Consider the following 15,690-nt stretch of genomic DNA (forward strand, 5'->3'; position numbering starts at 1 on the left):
CCACTATTATTGAACACAGTCCATGCAACTTATTATGCGATTCGTTAAGCACATTTTTACGCTTGCCATAACAAAGGGGTTGAATACTTATTGACTCAAGACATGTCAGCTTTTAATTTTGTGTTCTACAAACTAAATTCTACTTTGACAGTATGTGGTATTGTGTGTAGGTCAGTGACACAACATCTAAATTTAATATATTTAAAATTCAGGCTGTAACACAAAACATTTTTTGTAAAAAGTAAATACTTTCTGAAGGCACTGGTAGTAAACATTGGAGAACAAATTATTATTATTGGCTATAATTATTGTTATCATTGGTGTGTGAGTCTGGGCTGGAGATAATAGTATAAATATTAAATGAGAGGTAATACCTATGTATTCCAGTGACTCTCTCTCATCATCCAAAAGCACATGCCTTCCTGATGCCCATGTCCATCCCATTCCCTTACCTCCTCAACCCCTTATAACCCAACCCTGCTCAGTGTTTAGGCTGTTCCTGCTGGCAGTGCCTTTTGTTCTATGTAGCCTTGTGTGTGTAACTGGGTTCTATATGTCATATCTCTTTTCCTTACCACCTATTTTTGTCCATTATCACCCTTCTCCTATTCCTGCCCTCACAGGGCATATAGAGAGGTCACACAAACAGATCTGAGACCAGACTACATGTCTGTGATGGAACCCATAAGTGTGTGTCTGTCTGTGTGTGTCTGTTACATCTACGTGTGTGTGTTACTTATTTTATGTTTCACCCCCTTCAGCATGGTGTTAAGTGTCAGAGGATGTGGACAATCAATGCTTTCCAGCAATCTCTTAGTTTGGTTTATCTGGAGAATTAGATGTGTATGTAGGTATCTGTAAAGCTGTAAAGAAAATGAAGAATTAAATAAAATTGTCATCCTTTAATGAGTCTCTCTCCTGTCCTTTGAACTCATTCTCACTCTGTTTCCTGGTCAGGAAAGCCCTCTGGATACACTCATATCTCTCCGTGCTGTTGTCTTATTGACTTTCTGTACAGTAGCCAGGCCAGTTTCCTCTCTGTCGGTGGCTGTTCTGCCATTCCCCCGAGTTTAACCAGCTCTTTCTAAAAGGTCTCTAGCTCCTCATTTTGGAGCTTTGTCAAATTCTGAGGAGTTTCCCTTCCATTAGTTATGAGTCCCAAAATGGTTTTCTTTGTCTGTGTGTTCCAGAGTTGTGCTCATCCAAGAGTGGAGTGGTTGGAGAGAGGGTGAGAGTAAACTTCATTCATTATGAATCAGTATAGTTTGTTTACAAAGTTAACAAAAACATGGAGAAATAGGTCCATGGATAGTTATGGTAGCTTCAAATTATAGGCCTATTTTAAAAAAATTTTTTTTATTGCTAATAGAAATCAAGTGCACATGAACATTTAGTGGATTTTTGTTTGCCCAACAAACAGTTTGGATTTTTGATGGCCCAATCTCTGATGTGCACAAACTGCACAGAGCTCGCCAGCTTGTAGTCCTAAAAATTTGAAATAAGTTACATTCAGCCATCCGTTCACCCATTCCTATTGGGAAATGGATGGGGAAAGAATAGGGTTTTGTAATACATGCAAAAATAAGGTCTGAGGTTAACACAGGCTATGGGGATATTATACGTTTTGTTCTATGAGATAAAATCACGTGTGCCCAACAAACATTTTGAATTTTTGATGGTCAAATCTTTGATGTACACAAACTGCACATTAGTGTGGCTTAATGTCAAAAAATGTCTGTATGCAATTTAGTGCATGCTCCAGAGCACAAACCATAGAGATAGAGGACTCATCTTTGTATCTGTGCCATTATAGCGTCTGTGACGCCATTAAAGCTGTCTCCATTTTAAAGTAGCCTACTCAATTTTCTTCTTCACGATTGGGTGGGACTTCCAACTTCATTGGCTGATCCCTCCTGATGACCCTGTTGGCGTCATGTCCAACCAGGTCATCAGGAGGGATCAGCCAATGAAGTTGGAAGTCCCACCCAGTTGACTACATTAAAATGGTGGAAGCCCTCAATGGCGCTGCCCATGCTAATGGAGCATTCAAGACAACTGGGAACTCTGGGGGGAAAAACTAGGTAAAATCATGACATCTGTGATCTTAAGGTCGAAAAATCAGAGCTGTAGAAAGAGGCCCGAGATTCCGAGTTGGATGACCATTCAAAATGAATTTTCCCAGTTGGAGCTCGTTTCTTTCCCAGTTGTCTTGAACGTCGGAAGTCGTGGATTTCTGAGCTCCCAGTTGTTTTGAATGCGGCATAATACCACATTTAGCTATAAATATCTTTGTTAATTCTGCCTTTTGGCAACTAGAGGCCTCTATGGCACACACACTGTGAATTTCTAACCACACCCGTGCCCCTACCGACTCCCTCGGAGGGCCCTCCGTTGTCAGTCACGTGTTGCTGACGAAACTCAGAGTTTGACTTCCAGAGAGTGGAAAGGGGATCAATAAACTCATCTACTTCGGGACACACTCTTTACTTGAATGATGCAATTAATGTTCCACTTTTAAATAATAAAACCAGCATGAAATTCTAATTAACAAAGCTCCCCTTTTGTTTTACAAGATACATCTCAGTAACAGTTAAACATTTTAATTTGAGTGGTATTTAATCTGTTACATGTGTCAACATAAACAAACTCACGTGGCATATAATTAGGCAAGCCTCTCTTATTGTATATCAAACAGTGCAAACAACAAACATATTGCGGTGCGTTTAGGGATAGCACTTCGCTGTGAAGACTTGCCCGAAGTGCCTATTGGAGGGTCTAATTGGCACCTACAACCTCAGTTTTGGGACGCTTTTGCATAATGACGGAGGCGCGCGTGAACGTGCAAATGGAGAGAGGAGGGGAAGGGGTAGGGAGTGATTTGGGATTTATGCAGACACACACCCGGGCGTTTTAGGACCTCCATACAGTTAGCTTGGAGAACTCTAGAACAGTATTACAAATACTGGCCAAAATGCCGCGTCTCTATGTCGGCAGATTGAGTTATCATGTTCGTGAGAAAGACATCCAAAGGTTTTTCAGTGGTTACGGGAAGCTACTGGAGGTTGATCTGAAGAATGGGTAAGATTTTAGATAGCTAGGTTCGTGTGGGCAAAATGGCGACTACTGAAGCAGTACAATACCTAGCTAGTTAGCTAGTCAGCTGTTGTTGAGTTAGCCCGTAGACCTAATGTCAGCAATGATTGCTCCTTCTTCTCGCTCACATGCACGATCGAATGTTGCAGGTACGGCTTCGTGGAGTTCGAGGACACGCGTGACGCCGACGATGCAGTTTATGAGCTGAACGGGAAAGAGCTTTGCGGTGAACGAGTCGTCATTGAGCACGCTCGTGGCCTGCGGAGGGAACGTGATGTATACCGTACTGGCGGAGGTGGACGTAGTAAGTGTTCTCTGATAAGTTGTATGTGTAACTACAGCACAATTACATAATTTACTTTTATCAGGTGTGATGATGGAGAGTTCCAGCAGCGGGAAGTAAAGTAATGACAACACTTAGCTACCTGTTCCTTGTAATTGTGTTGTTGTTTTTTATCGCACTGCTTTGCTTTATCTTGGCCAGGTCGCAGTTGTAAATGAGAAGTTGTTCTCAACTGGTTTACCTGGTTAAATAAATGTAAAATAAATCAAATTTGGGGGCCGCTGTAATAGTACCTCCTCCCTGTAGCCTTATACATGCAATTTGAATGAAGCACAAGATTGAACGTTATAATAATGTGTTTGGATGTATGCAGTGTCTTTTTTGCTGAAATTACCACTTAAGCCACTTTTAGCATGTGAAAAACACAATTTGATCAAAATACTATTTTATTTGTAACTATGTTTCGTAAACAACCGGTGTAGACTTACAGTGAAGTGCTTACTTACGGGTTTCCAACGATGCTGCTGTTTAAACACGTTTTACCTATAGATCTGCTTTACTGTAAGGTTTTGGTTGGGCATGTTAAATGTAGTGTTTACATTTCAGCTGTGCTGCTTACTTTATGGCATTGGTACAATCTCAATGCACCCACTGCCTGTTTTTTTTTATATGCAAGCAGCCTGGCTGTAATGTAAACTAAAGGATATAGATGCAATGTGTTCATTATACCATTTGACTTCAACATTAACAAAGTCCTTGATGTTTCAATTTGAAAGAGTCCACTGCGGGCTGAATCCGTTTCCCTATAGGCTAAGATGACTGATGATGACTGGCTAAGATGACTGCCTGTCCCGTTTGGCCTTGGCTTTCACCTTAATGTGTGTGTGACCTTTGACGTATGACCTCTTGGCTGACCTTACCGGAAGCCATGATGACAGCAGCCTTTTGCCAATAGACCAGGGTGATGGTGAGGAATCCCATTGGTTTTTCTGTTAAAAATAAATATCACAAAAGGTTGAAGCCAAAAAACATGTCAGTGTTAGCTAACTGTTTCATAAGAGAGCAGTTTGCATCCAGTTGTAAGTCATAGGGCATCTGTTGACTGGTACATTTCTGCCAGCTACTATGGTATCAGTTGGTAGATATTTTCCCCCCATTTTAGTAGTACTGTGTGGTTGGGATGTATACCTCTTTGTACAGCAGAATAAATGTAAGCTTGAGGTTGATGAATCAGAGAAATGGGCATTTAAGCAAAGAGCAGGAATGCTGTCCATTCCCTGTGACTGCCATGATGCTCAGATGGACATTGGCTGAATGTATGTGTTACTTCCTCTGCCATGGAAATGTAAGACCACATCACTAATTAGTACAATCATGTTGAGTCTAGTGACCTGATGGGTCCACACAGGGATAAAAGTCAGAGGATCAGTTCTAGTAGCCCCCCCTGAGTTTTCAGCCCCAGTGTAGCCGCTGTAGACTCCCCCACTGTGCCATACTGACTGTCTGTTCCGTGTTCTTTAAAGGCAGTAGTGGTTACAGCAGCCGAAGCCGCACTGGCTGGGACAAGTACGGGCCACCTGTACGCACAGAGTACCGCCTTATTGTGGAGAACCTCTCTAGTCGCTGCAGCTGGCAGGACCTAAAGGTGAGCACTGAGTCTCAAGTCTCCATTTTATATTTTATCCGTCCTTCTCTTAAAACAGGGTCCAAACAACAGGACAAACGTATTTGTTTCAAGAACACTCCTTTTAAAAATGTGCCTGTTCATTTATTCAATGTGTTTTTTGGTTGACAGGACTTCATGCGCCAGGCTGGTGAGGTGACCTATGCCGACGCCCATAAGGAGCGGACCAACGAGGGGGTGATTGAGTTCCGATCCCGCTCGGACATGAGGAGGGCCCTGGACAAGCTGGACGGCACTAACATCAATGGGAGGAAGATCCGCCTGGTGAAGGACAAGCCTCGCCGCCGACGCTCCTACTCTGGCAGCTGCTCTGGGTCAGGATAGGTCTGGACTTACCACACCTCTTAAATGCAGCCTTTGGGTCCTTACAGCCCTAATTTGGAAGGTGTTGTAGGTTTCGTCTGCTGTCATTCTAGTACCAAAGCTGGTTAGTTACCAAAGCTTACAATGTGTTTGATCTCCCAGGTCTCGCAGCAGACGTCGCTCTTGCAGCAGAAGTTCTGGAAGCCACTCCAGGTCACGCTCACGGTAAGAACACTGACCAAATTGCATCTGCGCTGCCCAATAACTCCAATACTTCACAAGGCTGGGGTAGTAACATAGATGAATACTTAGTTTATCCCAGAGGGGAAATGTAATTGTAACACAGTAGCATAGAGACAAGCACACATACTTTACAAGACAACTATACAAATACAAGACCTAGTTTAAATTCCTGTGTGTTTGTTCTCCACAGGTCACTCTCGTGCAGTAAATGGCGCTCTCGCTCCAGATCTGACCACAAATCCTGTTCTAGATCTGGGAAGAAGTCCCGCTCTAAGTCCCCGACCCGCTCCAAGTCTCGCAAGTCCCGTTCAAAGTCCCGTTCTCGCTCCGGCGCTCACAAGTCTCGCAGCTGCTCGACGAGCCACAAATCTCGCTCTCAGTCCCACACACGCAAGTCTCGCTCTAAAGTAAAATCTGAGAGGGGAACCAGAGGCCGTTCCAAGGATAAGTCTGTCAGCGACAAGTCCCAGAATCGTTCCCCACCCTCCACAGAGAATGGAAACGGACAGCGGTCCAAGTCTGCCTCCAAGTCTCCCTGCCCACAAGAAGACCTTCACCAATCCAAGTCCCCAGCCAAGCGCTCAGCCTCTGGATCCCCCTCACGCTCTAAATCCCGCTCCTGTTCCCGATCCAGGTCGACTTCCCAAGATTAAATCCACTTGTTTAAGTAGGAAGTATGAAAGATTGTTTGAAAATAATTCACGAATCGAATGCAGCTCCAAGTGTTTCAATTTGTCCCTCTCTGAGCACTTGGTTGTATTGAAGTTGTGATTGTAGTACGATAACATCTTTCATGTTTTTAACTTTGCATGAGAACCAGTCTGAAAGATTGTAGATTACTATAGAACACATAGTAGAGTTGTTCTCAGTTTCCTTATCTTTCTGAGATTGCTTATGCTTCATGTTAAAGATACTGGTTGATGATGTTGGTCTTTCAAGAGTCAATTAATTATCTTCTAATTTTAAAAACCTTGTTCTCACCACCTTCTGCATTGCTTCATTGAATCTCTGGTATTCCAGTATCATATCGTGATTGCTATAGGTAGATGGCAAGGTATTATGTTAATACTATCTTCACAAATCTAAAATAGAGGGAAATGAAGAGCAACAATCACATATCTTTTTCCATAGAAATTGTTCTCCCTATGAAGATACTTTTACTTTCTTTGAAATGTTTTGATTATTAATTATGCTAATTTATATTGGTTTATTTATTGGTTTCTTTGCTGTTGATGTAGTTGATGCTGTCTGCATAGGCTAGACAGCATTAGTAATGTATTGGCTATTTTCAAAGAGAAGATGTATGGAAAATGTCACTGTTTGCCCTGAGAAATCAGATTATTTCCCCCCTAAACCAATCTGCTTTTTAAAAAGAAAATGTGTTAAGCGTTCATGTTTATAAACAGTCTTGATATGTTTGGCTTTGACTGTCCTATTATTTGAAGTGGTCACCATAATAAGATGTACCTAATTAATTGCAGTAAAATGTGTGTGTACAAACAGTATGTGTAAAATAATATGTGCAGTTTGGTTTGTTTCAAAAGGAAATATGTTGAGACAACTAGGCTACAGTATTAAATTCCTGAGTCCTCTTGGTGAATGCACCTTTGAATTTGACAAGTAGTTTGAGCGTATCAAAACTCTGTATACATGCCACCATGTGGGTTTGCGTAATACTTGTTTACAGTGATAAAACCTGTTGTGCGCAAATGAGTTTGCGCCAGTCTTCTGGATGTCCAGCATCAGTCAATTTCTTACCCTTTACATATGCGAGAATCTTCTATGAATTTACGCTATTTTCTCTTAGATTTTGGACATAAGACTTGGCCAAAGATACTTATTCGTCTGAGACTTGAAAGGGTAAGATCATTGATCAACTTAATGCTCCTGCTGTATTTGTTTATTAGTTACATTTCATCTAATTTGTGTATACTACTAATGTTTATTGATTTCTAGTTTCAAGTCGGTATTTAAAAAATGGTTAAGTTATTTTGAGATCTCCTATTTGATGGTATAAATAATCAATTTCTGTTCAAATGCCGTTGACTGCCACCCCGATAGGCACAGAAAAGAGACATGGATAATTGGAGTCAGGTATATTTGAATGTATATTTTCCAATCACTTTTATTTTCCCTAAATGACATGGTGTGTGTGATGGTTCATTATTCTATAGCTATTATTTGTCCCCTCTGCAATCAATCTAATCAATGAACATGACATTGTTTACTTGAAACCATTTAGCACAGTAATATTGTCTCCTCAAATTGCTTCACAGCTTCGATCAGCAAACTCCATTGAAGTCAACCTTGGTCACTCACACAATCATCAGTGAGTAGCCAGGCGTTATGACAATATGCAACAAGCAATGTGGATACACACTGGGATCATTGTTGCAGTCCACACTTCAGGTCATGATTGTCTAATAATAAAAATGTAAATACTGTAGATGTTGTAAATGTGTAAGAAGTGAACACTAAACACACTACTAATACTAAATGAACTCATCCCAAATTATTGGCACCCTTGATAAAGATGTTCCAATAATTTTTAACCCTATTTTGTTGTATTACTTGTTAAACAAAATCTTATTCTCTGAGCAATTGTATTAGTATAAATTAATATAATTTTCAACTTTTTTGGAGCATACAATATAGCTCAGTATTTGTATTTATTTTAGTATTTTTTGCTTGTCTTTATCAAGGGTGCCAATAATTTTGGACCTGACTATCTCTAATTAGTGATATTTTTTTAATACAAGTTACAAATTAATTGTTATTTAACCCATATTTTACCAGGTAAGTTGACTGAGAAATCATTCTCATTTACAGCAACGACTTGGGGAATAGTTACAGGGGAGAGGAAGGGGGATGAATGAGCCAATTGGAAACTAAGTTGAGAGGTAAAGCAAGTTAGGTCAGGAACAATTGTAAAGGAAGGGATTAAGGGCAGGCCGCTGAGGCCAGAGGGAATTAGTAAATCCATGTCTAGCTATTTTCTGCAATGCACCGCCTGCAGCATATAGCAAACACTGAGTGGTTAGTCGTTGACAGATGAAACATCACAACAATAATGTTATTGTTATCAACACCAGCATGCGGTCTGACTGAGAGATGACCCTCCCAGGCTTTATCATGGTTTGCACTAAAAAATCAGATCCTCTCTTATTGACATGAATGAACTTGTTGGCAGAACCCTGAGGATGTGTCACTATTTTGGCAACTGCAGCCCTGTATATACACTGGTATTGGTGATATCTGGGGATGATGTGGAAGGGCTTTCCGCAGAACAAAGAGATACAGCAAAGCCTTGCCTATACATTTAAAAATCTAAAGACACTGTATACTATAGTACAGTATACTACTAAAGCCATTTGCCTCTTTCATCCACACTGTTCCCTCTTATGTTTTAGTGCCAAGCCATCAGACTTTGAAATCCTGGCTATAATTGGGAAAGGAACATTTGGAAAGGTAGGGTCATCTTTGGCAGTGCTCTCTAAATTGACAAAAGTGCTGTTGGTGTATAACCAACAATGATATACTTTGTGTTATTACCTTATTAGGAATCAATTTTGTTTTGTCCCCAGGTTCTTCTTGCCAAACTGAAATCCGACAACAAGTTCTATGCTGTGAAAGTGCTGCAGAAAAAAATCATACTGAAGAAAAAAGAGGTTCCACTCAGTTTTTCACACAATCAGTTGAATTCTGAATATAACAGTAGATTAAAACATATTTATAAAAAAAGGTGAATATACTGTCGGTAGGAGTGGGTTTAACAATAATGATTCACAAGTGCTGTATTTATTTACTGCTGGATTCTTCTATGTGAAGCAAAAGAATATCATGGCAGAGAGGAATGTGCTGCTCAAGAGTATGAAACATCCCTTCCTGGTGGGGCTCCACTACTCGTTCCAGACCCCAGAGAAACTCTACTTTGTCATGGATTACGTCAATGGAGGAGAGGTACGATATGGAATAAAGACATAGGAGAGAATCTTCTAAACTTCTCAAATAATGGGCAGCGCTCATTTAATTTACTTCTACTTTTGATATTCCACTGTAGCTTTTCTATCACCTTCAGAGAGAGCACTGCTTCTCAGAGCCAAGGGCTCGCTTCTACACGGCTGAGGTGGCCAGTGCCATCGGTTACTTACACTCGCTCAACATTGTTTACAGGTCAGTCACAGCCGCTCAACAATGTTGACAACTAAGTCTCACCCACTTAACAGCATTCACAGGTCATTCACAGTAAACCCACATGTTCTCTGCTGGTTTCCCATGCTCCCTCTGTGGAAGGTCATTCTGTCAGCAGTGCCTTTAGGCTGTACAGTAGGTTCTCTGTTTTAAAAAAGCAACAATTTTCTCTGTTGTAGAGACTTGAAGCCTGAGAATGTCCTGCTAGACTCAGAGGTAAGTGTATGTGTATCATGAGCTCTGGACTATCGTTATATTAGTTCTCCGTGGGTCAAACAAGGTCACCCTGATGTTTTGACTTGGACCTTCTCCAGGGCCATGTTGTGTTGACTGACTTTGGCTTGTGTAAAGAGGGGATAGACGCAGAGTCCACCACCTCTACTTTCTGTGGAACCCCAGAGGTACATTTGGTTTCTATTGTATATCCTACAGTCCCCCCATTTCCCTTAGTCACTGTATCCACTGACACTGCCTTTTGCTCTGTAGTATTTGGCTCCAGAGGTGTTGAAACAGCAGCCCTATGACCACACGGTAGACTGGTGGTGTCTGGGAACTGTACTTTATGAGATGATATATGGGCTGGTGAGCATAGCCTCTGAAATACCTATTCACATGTACATTACTGTAATGTATTATGGTTCTGCATACTATAGTAATGTATTTATACTTTTCCAATCCAAGTCGGCTACACCTCATTGTGGGTATCAACTCATTTTGTCCTCTGTTCCTTCCAGCCCCCCTTCTATAGCCAGGATATGTCTGAGATGTATGACAACATCCTCCACAGGCCCTTGAGTCTGCCACGGGGGGCCAGCTCTGTGGCGTGTGACCTGCTGATGGGCCTCCTACAGAAAGACCAACACCGCAGGCTGGGTGCTATCGCAGACTTTGTGAGGGAACTTGTCAGAATACACAGGATCAGGATGTCCTCACCGGACAGTCTACTTTCTCTCTCTTTCCTAGATGTATAATTCTTGTGCAACTCATATCTATAGGCTACATTTAGGTTTTTCTTTCATTGTTTTTATCTGGCGTAGCCTAAGAGTTAGAGACTAATTGTAGTGCATCAAATACACAACAATTGCCAAATGCTTTTGGGTACTTGGGCAGAAAAAGTTACAGTCGATCCACTGAGGCAAAAAGGACAATATCGGAGTAAAGAAGAGAAAAGCTGCGAAATGGAGAGTTGAAAATAAATAGAAGGGAGGGCCAAAACAGTAGTCTAACGTTTGGGAAAGATTTGGTGAAATGGTAAAAGAGTATGATAGCAGTGCCTATGTTATGTGCGATGATTGTGAGGCGCTATGCAAATTAGACAGCCACAAGATGGAGACTTCAAAATGGCACATCAAGTGAACTGTACTGTTCAGATGGGTTAAATGGAATAGTAACCTGAACTCTGGACACTGACTGTAGGTCTATAACCTCTCACATAGCCTAATATAATATAAACTCCTGCAGAATTAGGCATTTCTTGCATGAAAATGATATACCAAATGTACATTTGTATTCAGGAGCAGGCAGCAACTCGAAACAATAGTGGAGAAATATGATTTATTTATTTCAGCACCTTGAAATGGTTAGGGACCGTCTGTAAAGGTGGCGGTGCTATCTTTATCAGCATCATAAAAGCTGTTAGTATTTCAACCACATAAAATATGCATCCAAGCCAAACTGAAATGTTATCAAAAACATGTTGGGCTTTTAATTTCCTTAAAACTTCAAATGTTTCCAGTTTTTTAGTTATTGCATTTTCTCCCTAGTCCCTAAATGTCTTTGCTGTGTGAGAGAAGCAGAGATGAAAAAGGAAAGAGAAAAACTTTACAGATGTCAACTAGATTGAAGCATTCATTCTATCGATTTATGACATTCTGGTGAGCAAGGGTGCATTTAGTCTTCTAGGGCAACATAATGACAGAAGAGAAGATGCATGCATCTAATTATAGACAAGTTGACTAACAAAAAGCCTACCAAAATGTTGGAAATGATCTAAAAAGGTATGTCAAAAAATCTTCTGCCATCTCTGACTGTATAGGGCATTGTCTATATTTGTGGGTTGGGGTCAGGTGTGGGCCTCAGATTTTCACTGCCTGGCAGGCAGTATAAGTTAATAGACCAATAAGAAAGAGTTCCAAACCTCCCTGCCAATAACAGCTAGTTTTCAGGTTACATATCTCTGCCATTAGGCCCCTCACTCAGACCACCCCCAGACAGTCCTAGCAAAATTGTTGCTTGAGAAATAGTTTTTTGCTAAAAAGCTATTTTTGTTTATTTTTGACAATTTTAATGGAAAACTATTACAGAAATTATTTGATATCGAGATCAAAACGGCTGCATTGAGCCTTGAAAATATTTTTTGTCTTTCACATATAGCTCGAAGTTAAAAACCATACTTTTTTCTCGCCGATAAACTGGGATGACCTCTACCATCGGAGAATCAAACCTCCATACAACCCCAACGTGGTAAGTGTGTGATACAAATTTGATTTCAGTATTCTTTTTTGTAGAATTAAGATCCATAGCATACATAATTAATATAACATGAATTCAGTATTTTCTGCTGTGCTAAACCTTTTGTCCCAACAGAAAGGCCCAGCAGACACGCAGCACATTGATCCAGAGTTCACCAAAGAGATGGTGTCAGGCTCTGTGGGGGTTACCCCTGAATTCTCCAATTTATCAACCAGCAGCCCAAATGCTTTCACTGGCTTCTCCTATGTCTCCAGTGATGACAACTTCCTCTAATGTAGGACATTCAGATTCTACGTTGCTGCCACCCAAAAGAGACCCAACTTCTCCCGCCCACTTTGTTAAAATGCACCCTTACTGCATTGGCTCTTCACACACATAGACCAAAAAATTATAATTATGTTTATTATATCTCTCTGTAGGATATCGTGTTGGAATTAAAACCTGCAAACTGTGTCCTATTTAATTTTTGATTACTTTGTAATTTTATTTGTAAAGGTGTTATCGTATCTCATGCAGAAATGAACAATGCAAATGTAAAAAACTTTGCAAATAGGCTAGTGCTTTTGATAGATAAATCATTCCCTGAAATATGTGAATGGGGAGTTAATTGTTAACATGTGGCATCAGTTCTGATGTTATAATAAATATGTATAAATTATTTTGTTCTGTTATTTGTGGGCGTACCATGCATATCTCAAAAAAATCATTGCATATCTGTAGACTTCAATATTTATATGGTAGCCTCAGAAATAAACATAGATTAAGGCATTTAACTAAATTTAGGCCAAACAGATCTCTCTAGTTTAAACTGGCAGATTTTCATGGGGATTTTTTATTATGCTATACTGAACAAAAATATAAACGCAACATGCAACAATTTCAAAGATTTTACTGAGTTACAGTTCATATAAGGAAATCAGTCAATTGAAAGAAATTCATTAGGCCCTGATCTATGGATTTCACATGACTGGGCAGGGGTGCGGCCATGGGTGGGCCTGGGAGGGGCACACCCACTTGGCAGCCAGGCCTACCCACTGGGGAGCCAGGCCCAGCCAATCAGAATGCATTTTTTTGGAGTTCCCCTGTTCCTTTGGACTTCAGATTTTAACCTGCCGGAAACAGATGGTGCTGTTCACCATCAAAAGGTTGCGCAGTTGGTCGACTAAATTGTCAGTGTGAGGACGGAGAATGCCACAGGAGAGGAGGATCTCAGGCTCCTCTCTGCCGATGCTGTATCCTCCCGGCTAAGCACCATCCTCTCCATTAGCTCCAACACAGCCTTTTCTGTAGTACTTAATCCTTCTGCATCTGACCAAGTTGCAGGGCTGTTTCTGCCACTTTCAGCCACTCTTTTCTCTGAGGAGAAAGGGCTGTCCAGTCCACCTTCCTGGTGGTGCAGACTCTGCAGTGGGGTTTCTGGGGTAGTGATAATGCTAATACCCCTGTCACTTCCAGAAGTGGTCATAGTAGCGACAGTCTTCTGGGTCTCATCAATTGAGAAAGTGGTGCTAGTTGAAGAAGTTGTCCTGGAACAAGCCGTGGACATTCCTTCATCAACACGTCCTTCCTGCGGCATGAACCCAACATTGTAGAGCATTGCCCCAATGGTCGCAAGTAGAGATTCGTCTGATTCCAACTGATAGCACTTCCCTGACCTCAGTGATCTCCTCCCTAGAGGGTTCAGAAACTGTACTAGATCCAGCTTCCTCTGCTGACTCTTGCCAGAAGAAGCTGCTCAAAACACTCCCCTGAGTTGTTACCCGTGTTTATGATAGATGTAAGGGAAACTAGAGCAAATACAGGAGATGAAATGTCTCACACTTATCTTACACATTGGACATCATAGTGTTATCATAGTGATACAATAAAGTAATCAAGTAGTGATTAGGCATTGGCACTGAGTCAAAGCTTGGCATAAATCCAAGTGAGCACCCAGCAGAGGACAAACCTAGGTTTCCCTGTTTTGAGACAATATTAAACTGTGTCAAATACACATTTTGGAAGGAAGCAATCAAATAACATTTGATTGCACATTGAGTTTACGAAGTATTGTAGATGATGAAATTCATCAATACATTGAGTAAAAAAGCAAGAGCTAAAATCATTTGACGACAGTCCCATTGGCTTTTAAGGCAGGCCGGCAGGTTTTTTGTGAGAAATGCACCGATGGTAACAATAGATGATTGTTACCTTTTGGGCTGACCCCATTTAGTCGACTTGTCGATTATTTGGTCGATAGGCTGTTGGTCGAACAATATTTTTTTAGTCGAGCAGTTGCAAATACACTACATGACCAAAAGTCAGGCCTGGTTCACAGTTGGAGTTCTAATTCATCCCAAAGGTGTCCGATGGTGTTGAGGTCAGGGCTCTGTGCAGGCCAGTCAAGTTCTTCCACAACGATCTCGACAAACCATTTCTGTATGGACCTCGCTTTGTGCACGTGGGCATTGTCATGCTGAAACAGGAAAAGGCCTTCCCCAAACTGTTGCCACAAAGTTGGAAGCACAGAATCGTCTAGAATGTCATTGTTTGCTGTAGCGTTAAGCTTTCCCTTCACTGGAACTAAGGGGCCTAGCCCGAACCATGTAAAACAGCCCCAGACCATTATTCCTCCTCTACCAAACTTTAAAGTTGGCACTATGCTTTCGGGCAGGTAGTGTTCTCCTGGCATCTGCCAAAACCAGATTCTTCCGTCGGACTGCCAGATGGTGAAGCGTGATTCATCACTCCAGAGAACACGTTTCCACTGCTCCAGAGTCCAATGGTGGCAAGCTTTACACCACTCCAGCCAACACTTTGCATTGCACATGGTGATCTTAGGCTTGTGTGTGGCTGCTTGGCCATGGAAACCCATTTCATGAAGCTCTCGACGAACGGTTCTTGTGCTGACGTTGCTTCCAGAGGCAGTTTGGAACTCGATAGTGAGTGTTGCAACCGAGGACAGACGATTTGTACGTGCTACGCACTTCAGCATTCGGCGGTCCCGTTCTGTGAGCTTGTGTGGCCTACCACTTCACGGCTGAGCCGTTGTTCCTCCTAGACGTTTCCACTTCACAATAACAGCACTTACAGTTGACTGGGGCAGCTCTAGCAGGATATACATTTGGTGTAATATTAGCAATTATTGGTACCATGATTGTCTTCGAAATGTGTATTTATTTACACAAAGCTTGGACACACCTACTCATTCCAGGGTTTTTCTTTAATTTTACTATTTTCTACATTGTAGAATAATAGTGAAGACATCAAAACTATGAAATAACACATGGAATCATGCAGTAACCAAAAAAGTGTTAAACAAATCAAAATATATTTTATATTTGAGATTCTTCAAATAGCCACCCTTTGTCTTGTAGACAGCTTTGCACACTCTTGGCATTCTCTCAACCTGCTTCATGAGGTAGTCACCTGGAATGCATTT

General features: G+C 41.3%; 2 protein-coding genes across 2 annotated transcripts; both read left to right on the forward strand.

Moving 5' to 3' along the window:
• The first annotated feature begins 2,902 nt into the window (after positions 1-2,902).
• LOC311133490 (uncharacterized protein) lies at positions 2,903-8,050 on the forward strand. The gene is made up of 6 exons (XM_084166978.1): positions 2,903-3,078; positions 3,243-3,397; positions 4,900-5,021; positions 5,172-5,374; positions 5,526-5,588; positions 5,797-8,050. The coding sequence occupies exons 1-6, from the start codon at positions 2,972-2,974 to the stop codon at positions 6,257-6,259; spliced, it is 1,113 nt and encodes a 370-aa protein (XP_084023104.1). The 5' UTR covers positions 2,903-2,971; the 3' UTR covers positions 6,260-8,050.
• On the forward strand, positions 7,679-12,625 carry LOC311133491 (serine/threonine-protein kinase Sgk2-like). Its single transcript, XM_084166979.1, has 12 exons — positions 7,679-7,700; positions 7,883-7,935; positions 9,017-9,074; positions 9,191-9,274; positions 9,435-9,566; positions 9,667-9,779; positions 9,977-10,013; positions 10,112-10,198; positions 10,284-10,379; positions 10,532-10,687; positions 12,171-12,260; positions 12,384-12,625. Exons 1-12 carry the CDS (start codon positions 7,683-7,685, stop codon positions 12,540-12,542), a joined length of 1,083 nt encoding a protein of 360 aa, XP_084023105.1. The 5' UTR covers positions 7,679-7,682; the 3' UTR covers positions 12,543-12,625.
• The last annotated feature ends 3,065 nt before the right edge of the window (positions 12,626-15,690 follow it).

Source organism: Coregonus lavaretus (genome assembly GCF_964263955.1).
Source record: "Coregonus lavaretus genome assembly, chromosome: 8".
NCBI lineage: Eukaryota > Metazoa > Chordata > Actinopteri > Salmoniformes > Salmonidae > Coregonus > Coregonus lavaretus.